The sequence below is a fragment of the Pan paniscus genome, chromosome 1 (genome assembly GCF_029289425.2).
Source record: "Pan paniscus chromosome 1, NHGRI_mPanPan1-v2.0_pri, whole genome shotgun sequence".
In the NCBI taxonomy this organism is placed as follows: Eukaryota; Metazoa; Chordata; class Mammalia; order Primates; family Hominidae; genus Pan; species Pan paniscus.
The window spans coordinates 102,556,276-102,576,759 of record NC_073249.2 but is presented as its reverse complement, the minus strand read 5'-3'; the positions used below and the strand labels follow the sequence as shown (position 1 = coordinate 102,576,759).

The window sequence follows — 20,484 nt, the reverse complement described above, 5'->3', positions numbered from 1 at the left end:
CAGCTGATTAGCAAACTTGATTCCATCTGCAATCTTAGTTTCCCTTCAGCATGTAACCTGGGCAACTAAAGGGCTCACCTCATTTGTTTCCCATATTTTAGGGATCCAGTGCTTGGTATTTAATGTCATTTGACCCCATCAAACACCCTGTGTCTGGGCAAAGGTCAGTCCTAACTCCACGTGCAGAGTAAGCAAATGGGCCCAGGGGATAAAATGGCTAGTAATCTCAGTTCACCTTGGATAGTTCCGCTTTTCCTCCTGAACTTTAGTTCATCTAGTGCTGGTTACTATCACAATGTTCAGCTCCATCTAAAAATAAAATGCCATGCCTTGGCTCAAAATCCCCTCTGAGCTCAGACTGGCTCTTCATCTGGTAGATTTCCGGACTGTCATATTCCTTTATGTCATCCCTAGGTATTCTAACTCTAGATTCATCACTCTACCAGATGACCAACAGAACACAGCTGTGCTAATTGGGAGAGACAAAGAAACACCATCTTCAGGTTGGCACAAATGTTTCCAAACATCTATAATATTCTCAGCCTATCCTCTAACCCCCAGAAATATTTTCCAAGATCCTGTTGAATCCAACACCCATTCCACTACCCAATCGCTATATCTAACTTGTAAGTGATCCACAACTATTGTAATCAATAACAGAGATTTCCCCCCCACCCCTCAAAAAAAATAAGTTAGAGTTGTAGGTTATAGTTTAGAGTATCAGCTGGTCTGAAGTCAGAGTCCACCCCTCAACACCATCCAGGTATACAGGTCTGTAGTAATCTCCATAACTCTTTCAGGTGTTCGATATCCTTACCTGATGTTCTCATCATAAGTTGTCACTAGCAAGAGGGCTTTGGAAGATGTAGTAAGTGGAAATTAGCTCAGGAGTCGTTGAGAAGTCTGTGAAACCCTACTTTGTGTTTAAAATATCACCCGGCATACAGACCTTAAACCTTCTAACTTCTGACACAGAACTCTGCCTTTCTACTTAGGAAGTTCTTGAGAGACAGGAGCCTCCTTCAGAACACAGCTAAGTGCTGAGAGAATGCTAACTGCCAGGAGAGAACAGAGTGGTTCATCTTCAGTCAATGTACGTGCCCTGGAGCCAAGAAGTGGGTTACAGAAAGGGACGTGGTACTCCAGACCTGCATATGTGATTCTGGATGAACAATGACCACAGAGGACAGAGGAGTAGGGAGAGGAAGAGACTCATGATGTACCCAAATCACCTGTGTCATGGTTAATTGTCAAGACAGGGGAGAAGGGGGTCTTTGGAAGAGATACTACAAAAGACTCCAAGCCAAACGAGCCAGAAATAAATGCTTTAGAAAGCACATCAGTGCAAGTTTGGGCCCCGATGAAATTCTGGTGCCATTTTGTTTTCAGTGACTGGGGTACATGATGTTTAGGAGACCATTCTTCCAGAGGCTGAGTTCATACCATATCCCACTTTTTACCTCTAGCCTGGAGGCAATCTCTGGACTTGCTATTGAGGTTTGAGGTGAACTGTTCTAGTTGATTTCTGTCACAGGTCTTCCTTTCATGTCCTGCTGTCTTGCATTTCCACTCCCTCAGTAACTCCCCTATTCTTCTCACACTCCACGTTGTCAGTCCCTTTTCTTTCTTAGTTCAACTCAGTTGACTCTTTAGAGCACCAAAAATACAACAGCTTGGTTGTTTTAGGAAAAAAAGTCCAGAGGCCAGCTATGTAGAAACCTTGTGAAATGATGGAATGGAAAACAGAAATTATATTTTAATCATGTCCCTGAACAAGGCCATCTCAGGTGAATGATCTGCTGTCAGAATAAAGTATATAATGTTTTCATATATACTGAAGCATATAATCTGACAGAGAAAGAGAAGTAGGAAGGGTCCAGGATAGCAGTCCTCAATCCTAGATGTCTATTAGCATTATCTGGGGGAACTTAAAAAATACAGATGCCTGGACCCCATACCAGAGATTTCCATTTAACTAGGGTGGAAATGGATTGACCACCAATGTTTATAGAGTCTCCACAGGTGTCATGAATGTGCAGCCAGGGATGAGAATCATTGGTCTAAGAGCTCAGCTAATCCAGTACAGGATGATAGCTAAATGTGCAGCCAGCAGAGAAAATGCTGAAAATCAAATCATGAAGTCTGCATTCCTATAATGTTGGCATAGCCTGAAACAAAAAGAAGAGAAAAAGTAGAAGGACATCATTTGTGTCCCCTACCCCATGACTTCTTTCAAATGTGTTGTCTTGCAGTTTACATTCTTTAGGCCCTGAGACACCAAGGCAAACAGACCTTGATAATATAATCAGTCATCAATCAATAACTCAGATATTACTGCTGTATAATACTTTTATTAAAGTTTTATGGAAAAAACCCACATTTCTGTATGTATCATATCATATAATTTCCAGGTGTGTCAGAGTCCAGTGACAAATTACGTTTGAAGAACAGCTTTAAAATCCACTCTTGTCTGCCACTCCTTTATGAAATATTGAAAAGCAGCTCTGTACCTCAGCATTAAAGGTTACAAAAAGCACCATTAAAAAGAGGACTCACATATTTAATTCCCTTCAAAGTAGTCTTATCTCTCCTTTCTGACAGACACAGAGCTGCACTCATTCGAAATGCTGCCGTGTAATACCAACCAACATGCTCCAATGTACCAAAATTCAAACAAGTCTCATTTATGAGACCCGTGTAGTGATTAGGACTAACCAACAACAGTGAGCTTTGGCTGTCCTAAAACCACAAGCTGGGTTAGGTAAGTGTTTTGTAGAGGGGAACAGAAAAGAAGTAAGATCATCAATACCTAATATATGACTTAATGTAGGTATCCCTTGACCATTTAACCTGACACCTACAAAATCCATAGTGTTTAGTATTTCACACCAATCTTACTGCAAAAGTGCTGTGCTACATACAATCAATTCAAGTTAACTCCAACTAATATTGGAACTAATAAAAAATTAATTTGTAACAAAGCTTATTCACTTCAAAGCACAACTGAGAAAAGCAAATCCAGACAAAGCCCAAACTAGAATCCTAGAGGGATTCCATTGCTAAGAATTGGACTCTACAAGTAATAGACTTGAGTTTTTCTCTTTTTTCCCTTCTTTCTTATAATTTAAATTTGGCTTTTTACTCTAAAAGTTTGGGTTCATTGCAGAAATCACAGTCCTTCCATATCCAATTGTGATTGGCACTTAAGGAGAGACAAATGCTTAGATCCAAAGAGTTTTGAAAGACCCTAATGGCTACCCCTCCCAGGTCCTGCATTCCATGGGTAACTGGAGTCAGCAGCCCCTGGTAGAAGACAGCAAGAACTGGGCTTTAAGGGTGAATCACAACAATGCAGGAATACACTGTACATCTGCTATTAAGCCCATGCCCCAAATCACTAGAACGTGAGAATGTAGAAATCTCTGAGAACACAATGTATTTCAAACACACACAAACATAGACTATTGCATATCATTTTTAGTTGAGGTCAAAATTATTAAAGCCCTATTTCCCCAATTAAAAGCAAGGAGTTCTATTAGTATGTCTTCTTCATTTATATCCCAGATTAATATAAACCCAGTCTAGAGGTATCACTTCTTTCCAAACTTAACTTCATTTCAGCAGCATACATGGAATATTGACACTTTTCAAAGTTTTTATCCCAGACCCATTAGATCTACAAGATACTAGAAAGAATTGGAGCAAAGTGAGTGGGCCTGGGTTTGTAGGATCCTCACAAACTTCTCTTGGATTCTTCTTTTACAAAGTTTCTCTACCATACAAACATACATTTTAAAAGCCAACACTATTGAGGTTAGGTATGCCCTTCAGGGGTGTTGCCTAGAATGGTTAAATCCCATTCAGCTTAAAGGAGGCTAATAATCATGGTGTGGAATTTCTCCATACCAGCAGCATGGCTAACGTATGTGTTTTAGGTAATGTCTGACACTCTGGTAAAGTCTGCCTGACACATGAGCTTAAAGCAGAATGGAAAGGAAAGAGGAGAGAATTGGAACAAGATGCAAAGAGAAGATGGTTATACACTGCTAATTCTGCACAGTGAGATCCAAGGACACCACCATGTGGTGTCTGATCTAATTTCTTTTTAAAAGAGATCATTTTCAGTTCTAAGTTACTCAACCCTTTATTCTATTATTACTTCTCAGCTCAGTCACTCTTCTCTTCCCCACAATTCCAAAACTATGTTGAAGTTCTTTAAAGGTCGGCCCTCCTGAAGAACTATTTTCTTATTCTGCCTACTTTGACTCTGTAAAATTCCCAAAGGCAAAATAAAGGCTAAAAAAATTTTTTTTGCCATTACTCATTTTCAAAATCTGTCAAACTCTCCTCAGCATTAAATTAATTATCCCTTTAACTAATCAATATACAAGGATAAATGAGTAGTACTTTGGGTTACTTCCTTCTCTTCCTCCCTCTCTTCCAAATAGACTGAGATAAGGCTTCTCAGAACCATGGGATGTATCAGCAGTATAGAAAAGGGACAGTGCTGAATGAGTCAGCACCCAGTGCCTCCTACCCATTCCCTTCTATACCAGCTGGTAGGCTCCCATTTCACATCTGGGCTGAGAGTTACCTCAGAACTTGGGAAACTGACACTCTCTGCACATTTCCAGAGAGAAAGATCTGAAGATCACTAGCATCAAAACCTACTGTCACAGGGGGCTGACGCATTTCACAAAAGCCTCAGGCCTGACAGAAATCGAAGAGATCTCTTTTCCTGCCCCACTCTACTGAAACACCTGTGTGGAGTAAAAATTTTCATACATGAACACATACATATTACATTTCAATACTGTTGACAAGAAATATGAATATAACAAACTTCATGTAATAACCAAGATTTTGAATCTTCCTAAGTGGCCCACTTATTTAATGAGTATTGGATAAAAACAAAATTCTAGTACAACTGAAGGCTGTAAATCCTGAGAGTTGGTTATAATAGGATCTGGCCTGGATTTTTAAATGGCACACCATTCAAAAAGTGGTTGGGAACATAAAAGGTTCTCCACAAAAGCCTTTTGCTGCAGAAGGTGGCCTTGGATGGCTAAAGTAGTATTTACTCTTAGCAATTAACCACCAAAGCATTTAGTTATTTGCATCCCAGCAAAACAACAATCCCACACTTTACTCCATCACACCTGGAATCCAAGAGGTCTACAAGTCCAAAGACAACTGTGTTATCAGCTTTGCATGGGAAAGACAGGAGGTAGCTAAACTGACCTGTAGGTGCCCTTTCAGTGTGGCTAGGCTCATCTGAGCAGTCAGGGAGTCTCTCATTCATCAACAGTTTAGCCTCCTTTAGTGTTGATTATTTGACTTATCTGTAAAATGGAAGAGCCCCAGCTACTTGGGAAAAAATGTTTTATCTCTGAACCCCAAAAGTGGATTGAATACTTTTCAGTCCACAAATGGAATTCAGTGACCCCACTTAATCATCAAACACCTTTAAAAAGAAGAGGCAGGAGAACAAAATGATTTTGTTAACATTTGGTGCAAAGAATGATACTTTTCATGGTTGGGAATACTAGGAATACTTTCTTGCTTCTTGGCCTAACTAATCTTTAAAATGAGGAACCCCTTTAGGTGCATCAAATGAGTTAAATGAACTTGAGCAGTTTATCTAGAGCAGTGTTTAGTGTAGTGATGTGTACAGGGTTGGCCATATTAATCTAAGAATGTGGAAGGCTAGACTAGAGAAGAAAATCTCTTTGAAGAAGCATTTATCAAAAGCCTGAAATTCTCCAATGCGGTCTCTTAAGACCAATGAAAAGGCATTTTTTAATTAAAAAAAAAATGCAGGCACATAAAAATCTTTCAAGGATGAAAGACATGAAAATACTCCCGGGTTCCACTCCTGCCTTCAGAACTGTTTGCTGAGAAAGAAAAGACAGAAGCAGGGCCAGGCAAAGTGGGAAAACTTTCGGGAATTTGCCAATACAGCCTGAGCCTTGGCACCAAACTAAAACAAAAATGTAGGTGTTCTGCATTCTGCCTTTCTTATAATGCTGAAACATATTTTCTTTAGAAGTTAAAACAAACACGACAAAGTGGCCTGGGCCTGTGCTGGGCTAAAAAGGAGACCTTCTGATAGCCCTAGTGTCTGGGGTGGGTCAGGTGCCACAAAACTTTTCAAAGTCACTTACCCAATAAGTTTTGTGTTAGAGAGGGGTCAGGTATGGGATCTGAAGGAGGCTATTAAAGGAAGAATGTGAAATGAGAGGAATAAGGGTTCTTGTGGGGCATCTGGTATCATATAAACAACACAGATTGTGCCACATACTCTGGGAATATAGAGAACCCATGCAAGAAAAACTGCCCTTGCAATGAGGCAGCTGTTAAGTAGGGCAGCGGTCTAGCACAAGCCCATTCCTTGGAGAGCCAAGGTAGCAGTGATAGAATCTCCACCCAACAAGGATCCTAAGAGTTTGCTGTTCTTTCATTTTAGGAAAAATCTTCCTATATAGTTATTCCTGCAGCGCCCCCAAACAGGTCTTGGTGAAAACCCACAGGCAGAAACAATACTTCTAGCTGGGGCTAGGAGGCTTCCATTTACCTTCTTCTCATAAGTATATTTTTTTTCTTAAAATAAATTCCGTGAACTCATAAAGCTCTCATCTGCAATCAAATGCAAAAGCAGAGCATCCTACTCAGAGGCTCTGAAACACACATATCAGCCTCAAAGCAAATCAGCCTTCCAGTCTCAGGTAAGACTGGTTCAGTCCAGAAATGCAAGGGAGATGCTTCTCCTGAATCCTTAGAGGCAAGAAGGGATCCCTTCAAATGGGCTTGTATAGCAGAGTAGTAACATACTTCTTCTTGTAGCGATGGGTTGCGCTAAGGACCATCACACTGTCCTGCAAGGAAAAGAAACATACGCAGCTAATTCATTACTTCAGACAGTAGGTAGCTCTTCCCAGTCATCAGTCCTTCACAGTCACTCACTTTTAACAGAGATAGTTTGATATAAGAGAAGGAGGTCAAATAAGTTTTAGTTCCAATTCTGACTCCTATCATCATTCTACTTGTGGCCTTGGGTAATCTACTTAGTGTGTCCAAGTCTTTTTATCTCATCATTACAAAAGATAACACCTACCATTAAGGTTGCTCTGATGATTACATGAGAATATCTGACACAGTTTCTGACACATAAAAGGGCTGAAGAAATAATAGTCTCCTACCTTGCTCCCTTCCCTACTTTAAATTCTAATGTTGGGCCTAAAACTAGCAAGAAAAAAAAAAAAGAACAAAATATTCTGGCATCCATTTCTAGAAGAAAGTCTTAAAGACAATGAGGAAAAAAAGAAACAATCCTTCTGAAAAACTATTTCCAAGTCCCAAAGCAGGTCTAATTTCCATTTAAAACCAGGGATGACTTCCAAAAGATCTCTCTGATTTAGAGGGAACCTAGGAATCCCTCTCTATCCTTGAACAAAGTAGATGTCAAAATCCTCTTCAGAAAGACACCCAATCCAATGGATCAATTCCAAACCGCCTAAACAATATGAGAGAATCAGGAATGGGTCAGAACCAAGCTAAGCCACAATAATCAAACACCTTCACCTGAGTCAGAACCAGTAAGAAGAGAGCAAGAGGTACCATTTCCCAGGCTGTGTTGCAGACTACAGATGTACCACAGGAGGAGATGGCAAGCCTAGGCAAATTAAATGACATCCAAGGAGCAGTTACAGGAGGCAAAATCCATCAGATCCCAAAGAACCCAAGCAAATCCGACTAAGAACAAGTGTATCCTTCTACCTTCCCCCGTACTGTATTATCCACCGTGAATGCTTCTCGGGTTAACACTCCAGAGTCATGCTGACACAAAGCCTAAATACGACAGAAGCAAGGCAGGTAAACAATTCACTTTTACACTTCCACAGGTTTTGTGGAAATGAGGAATACCTGAGAAAAACCTACTTGGAAAGACCTGGCATAATGATAATATAGGAAAGAATATGAAGTCAGCATAGGAGGACTGGACCTCAGCAGTCCTGTCTCTGGTACTTACTGGCAATTTGACCTTCTCTGAGCCTTAGTTTCTTTATCTATAAAACAGGGGTTAAAAATACTTACAACGTTATTATAAAAATTAAATTCAATAATATATTTTTAAGTGTTATATTGTACCACATAGTTTGTTAGCTATATCAGTGATTTCCCGAATCCAGCTATATATCCAAGTAAAAGCAGCTTAAAAAAATTATAGGGCCCATCCTAGATGCACTTATTCAGAATCTCTAGGAATGGAGCTGCTGAATCTGTATTTTTACAATCTTCTCCAGGAGACTCTAATGATAATCAGCCTGGTTTGATAACTGCAGAGCTATATAACTTTATTCCAATAGCCAAACCACAAAGACATAACAAGACAGAACAGAATGGCTATTTCCAACCCAGACTCTAAAGCAGCAGAAAAACCAAGGAGGACTCTAGAGTTGACGGGACAGGGCAAATCTGGTCACATCTCTCCTTTAACTAGTGTATAGGAGAGATGCAAGCACCTGAGTATATATGAATGAGGCACCTGAAAGTAGCTCAATTCCACCTTCAAAAAATGAAAGCCTTAATATCACATTCAAGCATTCTTTGAACTGGAAGCTAAACCTGCTTTTTCTGCAGAAGAAATCCTATGCTATGAACACAAACTTAAGTAAACAGCTAGTGTAAAGATTCTAGTCACCCAAAAAATAATTGGGCAGCAAAAAAGTCCTATCAGAGGGCAATTCAGCCAGCCAGAACACAGAGACTGAGATTTTAAAACAAACAACCTAGTAGTTAAAAAAAAGAGAGTTCTTCTATAATTTGATCATTACTGCCAGCTTCAGCTTCAATGAAATAGCAGAGAAAGTAACCACTGAGAACGTATGTTACCCTTGACCTCTCATTCCAGGGAGCTCTGTGAAGAGCCAGGGCCACCACTTACCTTAATGGACAATGCATAGAGATGGTTCAGCATAACATGGTTGGGCTCAGGGAGTAAGGCTGGGTCACACTAAGAGAAAGAGAAAAAAATTACTAAATGAAATTAATGCACAGACAAACCAAACAGCTTACTCTTCCTCAGAGCTCTTTGAGAAATTTAAACTAGAATGCGCTCTCTTTTCAATAATGCACCCACTCTAGTATGTATCAATAATACAATCCTATTACAGAAAATTAGAAAAATTATCAGTCTAGGGCAGAAATCTCACGCCTCAGCATCTACTAATCTTCCTTAAGAGAGCTAAAACAAAAATCTTGCCCACAACACACAAGGAAGAGTTGTGTTACAAGGCAAAAACAATCATAGTAGGAATCAAGTAGATTGAATAGAGACATGAATTACATACAAAAAAGCTTTCATAGTTCTTTTGTACACCCCCAAATGATAACTACTCCTTTATGTTGTGCTCAAAAGAAGTCCATAGCTCTGATCCTGATTTTATTAGGATGAGGAGACAACTATGAATTTTTATATCAGTACCTGAAAAAGCTGTGACTCACCACTGGAAAAAGGAAATCTGTAATGTTATTGGTATGTGTATGACTTATAATCTCAACACACCTCTGTAATAATCCTAACCTCTAGGATTACTGAACTTTGGTCCAAATGGTCCTAGACACTCCCAGATGCCCCAGTAATACTCAGGATACTCACAGAAATATTAGTGTCTTTGTTAAGAATAACTTGAAGCAGATGAGGAGGAAGGATGGGTGGGGATTTGAATCTTTCCTCAGATCGAAACGCATACATTTCTTGACCATAAGGCCCTGGGGGTGAGCTGGAAAGGTCTGAAAGATATTTATACAAATATGAGAAAGAGTTGGAGAATTAGCAGGAATGCATGGGAAAAGCTATCAATACATGGCAGCTAACATTAAATATGGTAGAAGTCCTGGATCACAAACTTGTGACCTGTGGGATCTACAGCTGTAAGGTAACCAGAGGAAAAATCTGAGTCCCCTGGACATAAACCATGAAGCTCCTCAACATAGCAACATGATTTGGGAGACAGACAAAGATATAAAGACTCAAAGACCCAGGCTCAGGGAAGAGCTACTACATGTATCAGCTGTAGGACCTTGGAAGAATCCCTCCACAATGGTCAGTTTCTTTATAAAATAAAAATAATCTTTGCCCTATTTCATGATGTTTTTAAGGAAATCAAATTAGATAATGGATGTAAAGATGCCTTGTAACTTTCAAACAATGGGAAAAGATTAGATTTTTTCTTTTTTCCAGCCAAACAACAAGGTTATAAACTCCTAAGACTACCAATACAACAATGATTGCAACAATAAGGACAAAATGTATGTAACTGTCATTAGGGAAATGCAAATCAAAACCACAATAAGCTACCATTTCATACTCACTAGGACAGCTAAAATCAAACAGACAGACAATAAGAAGTGTCAACAAAGGAATGGAGAAATTGGAACACTCACACTATTCCCACTGCTAGAGGGAATGTAAAGTAGTCCAGCCACTTTGGAAAACAGTTTGGCAGTTCCTCAAATAGTTAAACATAAAGTTACCACATGACCCAGCATTATACACTGGGTATATACCCAAAAGAAATGAAAACATATGTCTACACAAAAACTTGTACACCAGTGTTCATAATAGCATTATTTATAATAGCCAAAAAGTGGAAACAATCAAGATGTCTATCAACTACTGAATGGATAAACAAACAGTATGTCCACACAATGGGCTCTTATTCAGCCATAAAAAAGAGCGAAGTACTGATACATGGTTACAACATGGATGAACCCTGATAACATTATGCTAAGTGAAAGAAGCCAGTCACAAAAGACCACATATTGTAGGATTCCACCAATATGAAATGTCCAGAACAGGCAAATCCTTAAGACAGCAAGACTTGTGGTTGCCAGGGACGGAGGGGAGGAGGGAATGGGATGTGACTGCTAATGGGTACAGGGTTTATTCTGCGGGTGATAAAAATGCTCTGGAATTAGATAGTTGTGATAATCACATAACTCTGAATATACTAAAAATTACTGAGTTGTACAATTTAAGAGTTAATTTTATGATGTATAAATTACATCTCAAAAAAATGAAAAAAGTATGCAGACAAGAATAGAATATACAAAAATGAAGAGAAATATATTATAATATATTTTATTTAAATGTTATTGTTTCTTTTTTGAGAGAGGGTCTTGCTCTGTGTCACCGAGTCTGGAGTGCAGTGGCTTGATCACGGCTCACTACAGTCTTGACCTCCTGGGCTCAAGTGATCCTCCCACCTCAGCCTTCAGAGTAGTTGGTACTAAAGGCACATGCTACCATGCCCAGCTAATTTTTTGATTTTTTTTGTAGAGACAGGGTCTCACTATGTTGCCCAGGCTGGTCTCAAACTCCTGGACTCAAGTGATCCTCCCACTTCGGCCTCCCAAAGTGCTAGGATTACAGGTGTGAGCCACCAAATTCATTGTAAGAACTAAGTTCCAGTGTTCTGTTGCACAGTAGAGTGAATATAGGTAACAATAATGTAACAAAATAAAATAGCTAGAAGAAAGGATTTTGAATGTTATCACCACGAAGAAACGACAAATGTTTGAGATGAATATGCTAATTGCCCTGACTCGATCATTACACATATAAAATGTATTGAAACATCACATTGTATCTCATAAATACGTACAATTGTTATGCGTCAATTAAAAATAAAAAATACATATAAGGCAAAAGAAAAAAGCAGAAGTAATACTCTGATATTAAATAATATCTTTAAAACATATGGAACTTGAAACTTTACAAAGTATTATGCTTTGTTATTTCGTCACATGATCCACAAAATACCCTTGGGAAGTGCACAGAATAGTTTTTATTGCCTTTTCACCAGAAAAAAATAAATACAAATTGGTTATTTGCCTAAAGTTACATACATGGATAGACAGTAAATGAGTGCAGACTAAAATCCATTATCTGTAGATTCCTAGTAAAAAATGGATTATAAGCGTTACCTCAATAGATTGGGAAATTAGGAGAAAGGGAAATATCAAAAGTATGCAAGTCTTCTCTCTATATAATTATGATACATGTCTATTTATTGGTTACTTTGCCAGAATTATATAATGCAAAAGTTAGTCACAAGTATCCTCATAATCTAATTCAGCATTTTAAAACCCTTTTAAATTACTGTCCCACCAGTCAAAAATAATGCCCAATTTAACCTTCTGAGCTTATATGATGAAAACAACATTTTCAAAAGTTTCCTCAACAGATGATTACACTGTTAATAATAGTCTCACTCTTCGCTCTGTCGCCCAGGCTGGAGTGCAGTGGCGAGATCTCAGCTCACTGCAAGCTCCGCCTCCCGGGTTCACGCCATTCTCCTGCCTCAGCCTCCCGAGTAGCTGGGACTACAGGCGCCCGCCACCACACCCAGCTAATTTTTCGTATTTTTTAGTAGAGATGAGGTTTCACCGTGTTAGCCAGGATGGTCTTGATCTCCTGACCTCGTCATCCACCCGCCTCGGCCTCCCAAAGTGCTGGGATTACAGGCGTGAGCCACCACGCCCGGTGGTTTTTTCTTTTTTTTTTTTTTTTGAGACGAAATCTCACTTTGTCGCCCAGGCTGGAGTACAGTGGCGCGATCTCAGCTCACTGCAACCTCCGTCTCCCAGGTTCAAGTGATTCTCCCACCTCAACCTCCTGAGCAGCTGGGACTAGAGGCCTGTATCACCACACCTGGCTAATTTTTGTATTTTTAGTAGGGACAGGGCTTCACCATAGTAGCCATATTGGTCTTGAGCTCCCGACCTTGGGTGATCCACCCGCCTCGGCCTCCCAAAGTGCTGGGATTACAGGCCTGAGCCACTGTGCCCAGCCAATAATTTCTTTTAAAAACAGCAAAGCCACCCTTCTCCCCTGAAATTCAAATATGTTCCACTTAAGGTATTGTGCCTCCTCAGCTGAGAATCACTGAAAGTTTAAGTCCCTGGTTTTACTGTGAAGAAACTCAGAACGAAAAAGGTTGAGAGATTTGTTCATGATGGCAAAACTAGTTAGTAGCAGAGGCAGGCTTTGAACTCACAGGAGAGAAGTGTGCTCACTGGGAATACTGTGCACAATTCTTTAGATAGTTCTTATTGTAAAGTAACAAAATGGTAACTACAAGTGTGGTTAGCAAAATATTCTCTGATACTATAGCAATTGTAAGCAGAGATGAAGGCCTTGGATCAAATAATATTAAAGGAAATAAAAGTGTAAAGATATTTTCCGCTACCAAAGACTTTTTTTTTTTTTAACCAAAAACTTTAAAAATTTCAATTACCTACAACAGAATTGTCAGGGGGCAGGGGGGTGGTTGTCTTGTTTTTGAGGCAGTATCTCACTCTGTTGCCCAGGCTGGAGTGAGGAGGCTCAAACATGCTTCACAGCAGCCTCGACCTCCTGGGCTCAAGCAATCCTCACGCCTCAGCCTCTCAAATTGTTGGGACCACAGGCATGTGCCATTACGCTCGGCTAATTTTTAAAAATTTTTTGTAGAGATGGGTCTTGCCATATTGCCCAGGCTGTTGGTTTTTTTAACCATTTTTTCCCCACATTTTTTGGACCTCATAAAATCATGAAACTGCTAACTGAGGTCTCAAACTGGCAGGATTAAGATGGGGCATACCAAACAAACTACACACATGTATCGCCTCTGCTGGGTAATATCATCAAAGGTCAGTGGAAAACTTGAAATATTACTAGAAACAGCTTTTCAAACTATAGGCTGTAGCCCATTAGTGGTTATAAAAGATAACATGGAAAATAGAGTGTATCCCATGTAATAAGGTAAACGTTGTATCATGAGACTTGTGTTACAATGTGTGTGTTTGTGTTTGCTGCAAATAAGAGACCTAAATGTTTACAGGAGAAATATCTCTGTCTCTCTCTCTCCTCCCCCCAACCCCCTGCTCTCTCTCTCCCTCTATATGTATATACACACATAAACAACTTTTAGGAAGGAACTACAAGAAAGACACAGCAAGAGAGAGTAAATAATACAAAATTACCTCTACAAGATGTCTCAGAACTTTCCATAGAATCTAACTTTAAAGCATCGAACACCTCAAAATCAGATTTCTTGACATGGATCAAATTGTTAATTGTGCCAAGCTGACTGGTAACCACAGGCTGAAACAGTGAATAGAAAAAATTATTGAATCTCTCTTTCAAATCCATCTCTTCCATCCAACCTTCCTCTTTTACTAAAATTTACACGATTGTTCTCAGCACCTCCACGTTTTATCAAGAGAGAAATCCTCCAGTGTAGGGGAGCAGCTGCCCATCAGTCTTGACAGAAATGACAGCTAAAATGAGACTGCTAAGTCAATGGTTACCCTTGGAGATCAAGGCCTTACCTCTGATGGATCATGAACCCACTGTCCATCCACAAAGAACTTGTATTGGTGCTCTCCCTCAGGGAGGTCCAGGATGGCAACAAAGTCATTATGGCTACAGAAGAAAAAAGAAAGGCAAACAGGCCAAGTTCCTTTTAGAAGACTGAATCTAAAAAACAAGTGGCAATCATAGTATCATATGAATAATTTCCCAGATTCCTAAGCCATTGTATCCCCTGGTGTAAAAAACAACGTATAAACCCATTCTCCTTTTCTGTATCATCTTGGACATGTATTTACCAGCTCCTCCCTACAACGTTAGTTCTTAACCAATATCTGGAAAAGAATAATAAAAACATTAATCCCCTCAAATGGTTCACCTTAGTATAACTTACTTTGCTTCAGTAGAACAAGTTCCTCACCAGTGCAAATAAGATAGGTAGGTTTAGGATACAGAAGTGCCTCAAGGTACTCTTTCCCTGTTTTGGTGAACCTTTTCTGGAAAATGAACTACCATACAAAGGGCCATTCTGACAACCAGTTAAATCACTCATTATTGCTTTGGAAGCAACAAATAACATGACTACCTAGAACTTCAAAATGTGTTTTGCTTTAGTGCAGAAGTCAGAGCAACAAGACTCAGACAGTTACAAAAGACTTCCCACAAGCATAGACAGGACTTGTATGACATAGTCCTAAAGAATGTAGCCATAAAGCTATTATGAATCCCTCTGAGGCAATGAAATTCTAAAGGGTAAAACATCTCTGACTATGAGGTTAAAAAAAAATCCCACAGATATACTAAGTGGCCGCAGAAAAGGGCATGTTCTAGAGACAGTCCTTAGTAGGTGGAGAAAAGTCCAGCTGGGTCTCTCTTCTGAGAAAAGAAATCAGGTCTCTATTCCTGGACCCTTAGATTCAACCAAGACACTTGTCACCTCTTAATCAGTGGAATCTTGGTGCTCCAATTGTTGAAGGACCCAGAGATGAAGACCTCCTTGCCTCCTTCAGACCAGCGGATAACAGTGGGCCGGGCCTGCTGTGTGGGCTTTACGGAGTCCTCCAAATCCTGCTGCCATGATACAAACTCTCTGTCCCCAGGGAGCTGTAAGAAGGAGTAGGTCATCCCTAGAATAAACTGTGACCCAAGAATTCTAAAAAGGTCACTCTCCTCCCTAGGGTAGAGAAGGGTGCTAGGCTTTGGCTAAGGATATAAACCCCAAAATTAGCAACTAAATCAGAGTTTGAACAAATTATAGAAAAAGAACTCATCTAGGACCAAAAATGGTCAAATGGCCTATGCTCAAGCACTGCCTAAATCATAGCCTAACTTTTGAGTCTACCTGTGTCACTTACCCTTCCAGAGCCTTAGACTCTCCCTTCAATAAAAAAGAAAAAAATAACTCCCTACCACTAGTTTAACTCATAGGCAGGCAATTATGATATGCTTCTGAGTCTTTCTTCAGAGGAAAAAAAAAATGAAAACAAAGTATGGTTCTGTAAAAGATAATTAAGTCAGCCATATATTTTTATAGGCAAATATGAATAGCTCTCAATTACCAGTTGTAATGGAAGTCAGAGATATCAAAATTCATAAGTAATTCATAAACTGTATTTCAGCTAACAAGTTACAAAAAGAAGAAACATTAAAAATTCAAAAACCAGATCACTGATTTCTTAAAACTTGAGAAGTGGCTATGAAATCTTACTTATTCCCCTATCCCACTCTTATACTAATTATTTCAGGAGTAGGAATAAAAATTCTAGAACCTCAAGAAGCAAGAGATCAAAAATACAATTTCCTTTATCAAAAGTAGCTCTCTTATCAAATGAGGTTTATGGGATTGTAAAAACAGTAACTCCTGTTTCTTTTCATTACTATCCTTTGGACCAAGAGTTGGCAGACAGCCAGTAAGCCAGATGCTTTTATCAAGTGTTATTTGAAAACAGCTCTGCCCATTTGTTTACCTATTATTTTACTGATTGATTGATTGAGAAAGGACCTTGCTCTGTCACCCAGGCTGGAATGCAGTGAGTGGTGTAATCATAGCTCACTGCAGCCTCGAACTCCTGGGCTCAAGCCATCTTCCCACCTCAGCTTCCAGAGAAGCTGAGACTAGAGGTGTGAACCAACATACCTGCCTTGCTTACCTATATTGTCTATAGCTGCTTACAGGCTACAGTGGCAGAATTGCGTAGCTATAACAGAGACTGTATGCTCTACAAAGTCTAAACTATTTACTATCTGGCCCTTTACAGAAAGATTGCTGACCCCTATTTTAGACTGGTTTAAGTGACTTTGGTAAATAAGACTGTATAGTATTAAGCCTAAATATTACTAAATTGAATAATGTGGGTTTTTTTTTTAAAAAAAGGACTAGCTTATTCATTTGGGCTTTCTTTTCAAAATGGTTGACATAGTTTCCCTCCATACATTCTCTTGATATTCCTCAAAACTACAGTATAGCATATCAGTAGCAGGATAATCCAAAGTAAATAGAGAAAGAGAATTGAAAGGACTTTCACATAAGGAATTGACTTAAGAGAAAAACTACATATTCTCAGAACAATGCACTCTTGACTAACTGGCTGCGTTAGAATTACAAGAATTTGACATATGCCTAAGAATAACCCTCAGATTCGGATGTAAGATCTGGGAACCTATTTTTAAAAAGCTTTCTAGATAACACTGTGATTATGTTAAAATAAAGGAAAAAAAGCTTCCCAGATATACCGTGATTATGTTAAAATAACAAAGAAAAAACCCTCATCTTTAGAGGTACATCCTAAAATGTTACAGATAAAATAATACTTGATATATAATATCTGGGAATTTGCTTCAAAATAACTAGTGGGAGAACAGTGGACTGGGGTATAGATGTTATATGTTCATTCAAGATCTGATCATTGTTCAAACTGGGTGGCATGTATATAGATGTCATTATACTGTTTCCCCCTACTTTGAAAATGTTTCAAATTTTCCAAAAAGTATTTAAAGAAATCTGAGGTGATTCTAATGTGCAAACAGGATTGAGAACCACTGAACTAGTCCACTGAAAAAGGTAGGCATTCAAAGCAAAGTAGGCCCCCCTGCCACTGTTTCTGTCAGTTACTTTTATGACAGGATTTTCAGTTTAGAATTTGAAAGCTACAAACTATTAATATGCCTAGCTTTGGAGGAAAGCCCTTCCACTTATGACATGACATTTCTGTAGTAGGAATGAATGCGACTGACTAGCAGAAAGATTGTTTACTTCAAGTTACTCAGCAAAACTACCAGGAAAAGAGGCAAAACGACAATCAGAACTACAGTTTGATGTTTAAGTAAAATGTTGAGTTTAGAGGTAAAGAGGGTACATTGAGAACTATAAAATTTTAGACTTAAATGAGACCTTAGGAATTATCTGATTTTCAATCTGAAAATTATATGAATAATTTTCTTAATTCACAAATGCCAAGACTGAGGTGAGAGATAAGAATAATACAAAATAGGCCCCAATTCAGACAGAGCAACCTGGCTTTTAATCAGGACACCAATTACTGCAGTCACAGTTCGACAAATACACTGTATTTAAATCCTGAGTCATCAACATAGGAAAAGGGTAAAAATATAATGAGGCGGATCACCTTTCGAAAGCTTTGAAGAAGTAAATTCAGATGGCTTGTAGATAGCCCAAATAAGAATGGAGAATTGGAGAATAAACCCCAATAAGTGCTCCTTTTAATCACTCTCACTTCTCTGTGATTATGGTTGGTTTTTTTTTTTTTTTTTTTTTTGAGAGTCTGTCACCCAGGCTGGAGTGCAGTGGTTTGATCTAAACTCACTGCAACCACCGCCTCCCGGGTTCAAGCGATTCTCCTGCCTCAGCCTCCCGAGTAGCTGGGACTACAGGCATGCACCAGCATGCCCGGCTACTTTTTCTGTATTTTTAGTAGAGACGGGGTTTCACCATGTTGGTCAGGCTGGTCTTGAACACCTGACCTCAAATGATCCAACCGCCTCGGCCTCCCAAAGTGCTGGGATTACAGGCGTGAGCCTCTGCGCCAGGCTGTGATGATGTTATCAATTGAGATCCAAAGAAATAAATCATGGAATCCAAATTCCATGTGCTACCAATATGGCAAACAATACTCTATTCACTCTCTAAAGCCCCAGTTCCCTGGGAAGTGATGAAATGATAGGAAACATCAAACACACCCGAATCTCCTCAAGCCCTCCATTTTTCTATCTCATCCAGTCAGTCTACCTGGAGGAATTACTTGTATTTCATGCTGACAGCTCTGAAAGCCATTAGAAACATTAGAATGGTAATCGCTGCTATCGGCTCCATCTGTCCTTTCTTACAGAGTGAAAACAAGTTGATCTCTTCCTGAAAGTCCTTGGAATTGAGAGCAAGGACTTCAGGGCAGCTGTGGGTTGTTTTTTTAGCCACGCAACATTTTGAAGTACTACTGAGGAGTAAAGAAGTCGTGGAATCATTGGCTCTTCCACCTACGGAGCAGCAGCGGGGCGTGAAAGAGGCACAGCCTCAGCCACCACAACTATAAAGTATGGGACAAAAATTAAGCAGTCAACTAAATGATGTCCTTAATTGATTCCCAAGACTAGGAGAAAGTATTCAATAAGCAAGTAGTTGCTGCTTACAGCCGTGCCAAAAGGGAAGAGGATCACAACTGTAGAGCTGCTAGAAGAGCAAAAATGATACTGATACATAGAAATTTTCAGAAAAAGAATTTCATTTAGCCACCTCAGGGCAAAGGTGAGAAACTACCACCTATGGTCAGCAACTCGTGCAACCTACCCTCTGAAGTTGTCCACCAGGGATTACAAACTACAAATTCAGCAACGCTATGGAAGAGAGCCATTCGTGCTCGGAGGATCGGGGATGGGGGATGTCTATTGTCCCCATCCTAAAAATGTGGCCAACAGATTAGTCAGAACACCAGGAAAGCAAGAACTCCGCCTCTTTATCCTATTTTGAGGCGGCACTGCAAGAGGTATTATCATCCAACACCTCTGTCCCCGAAAAATCCCTTTAATTCAAAAAACCATAGCCCGGTTCGGCGCGGTAGAAAAGAACCAAGAAAGGGAAGAGGAGCCCAGAAATCAACCCGCTGCAGTACTGACACCAACTGCGGGCGTGGGACGCTTACCTTGGAGTCAGGGAGGCTGAACACGCTGGGGTCGTCCGTACTCCCCACCATGATCTTGTGCTCCTTCCCCGGGGCATGGCCGCCTGCGCCCTCGGAGCGTGCAGCCTTGGCGCCGTGGCGCTCCCCGGACACCCGGTCGCTGGTGGTGTTGCCCATGGCTGCAGCTCGTCGGGGACCACCTACCGCGGGGAACGACACCGGGCTGGGAACACCTCAGCCGCCGCGTCAGGGGCGCCCCCCGGCCCCGCCCCTGCGCCTCGGGACAGGGCAAGGGATTCCCCGCCCCAGGGAAGCCGAGCCCTGGAGCCCTCTCCCTCCTGGCCTGCGGGAACGCCTGCAAATACCCCGGTGCCCTCACTGGCCCTAGCTCAGGAAACCCGCTATCGGGACCTCCCCCGCGTCCCCGCGCTCACTGCCAGGGGCGCCCCCACTCCAGTCACCTCGGGCGATGCGCTCCCTCCTCCAAGGGCCACTGATGTGATGGCTGTTCTGCAGATCAGGCCACCAATAAAGTTATTGAAATTGAAGCCGCACCCCTCGCTGGCGACCAGCGATTCCTCCTAAAATGGCTACAAGGCCGGCGGCGCGGAGTCCGCCCAGTGCGCGTTCCCTGCGGCCTGCAGCCTCGGCGCCCGGGACCCGCCGGCCTCTCTAGCCGCCGCCGCCGCCGCCTCGATGGTGGCGCACGCAGCCTCCAGCGCCAGGAGGGGGCGCCAGGCAGGGCCTGTCCCGCCTGGGGAGACTGCGCCCGGGATAATAGGAGCGCTTGGCCTCTGAGACTACCCGGCAGAAGGGACGTCCCCAAATGACACTCGGAGGCCGCCTCCCTGGGCTCCGGTGCTCGGTGCCGGGAGGAGCGGCACGGCTTTCTACCCCGCCTCAGGTGCGCCAGCACGTTTTCTGGGCAGCATCTGTGTGTTAGGCGACCGGAGAGGTGGGTTCCTTATAGGGAATAAGAAAACTGAAACTGACTTC

The 20,484-nt window shown here is 41.0% G+C and overlaps 1 protein-coding gene across 1 annotated transcript; it reads right to left on the bottom strand.

The window, feature by feature from the left end:
- Window positions 1-2,331: 2,331 nt before the first annotated feature.
- On the bottom strand, window positions 2,332-20,159 carry PRKAB2 (protein kinase AMP-activated non-catalytic subunit beta 2). Its single transcript, XM_003809197.6, has 8 exons — window positions 19,950-20,159; window positions 19,510-19,688; window positions 15,294-15,460; window positions 14,377-14,470; window positions 14,029-14,149; window positions 9,659-9,792; window positions 8,945-9,013; window positions 2,332-6,875 (listed from the first exon to the last, which is right to left on the bottom strand). Exons 2-8 carry the CDS (start codon window positions 19,663-19,665, stop codon window positions 6,798-6,800), a joined length of 819 nt encoding a protein of 272 aa, XP_003809245.1. The 5' UTR covers window positions 19,666-19,688; window positions 19,950-20,159; the 3' UTR covers window positions 2,332-6,797.
- Between the last annotated feature and the right edge of the window lie 325 nt (window positions 20,160-20,484).

Coding starts and splice junctions, on each gene's coding strand:
- PRKAB2 (XM_003809197.6), bottom strand. CDS start 19,665: ATGGGCAACACCACCAGCGACCGGGTGTCCGGGGAGCGCCACGGCGCC. Junction 15,461..19,509: donor TCAGCCTCCCTGACTCCAAG/GTAAGCGTCCCA, acceptor TCCTTCTTACAG/CTCCCTGGGGACAGAGAGTT. Junction 9,793..14,028: donor TTCTGAGACATCTTGTAGAG/GTAATTTTGTAT, acceptor AATATCTTTCAG/ACCTTTCCAGCTCACCCCCA.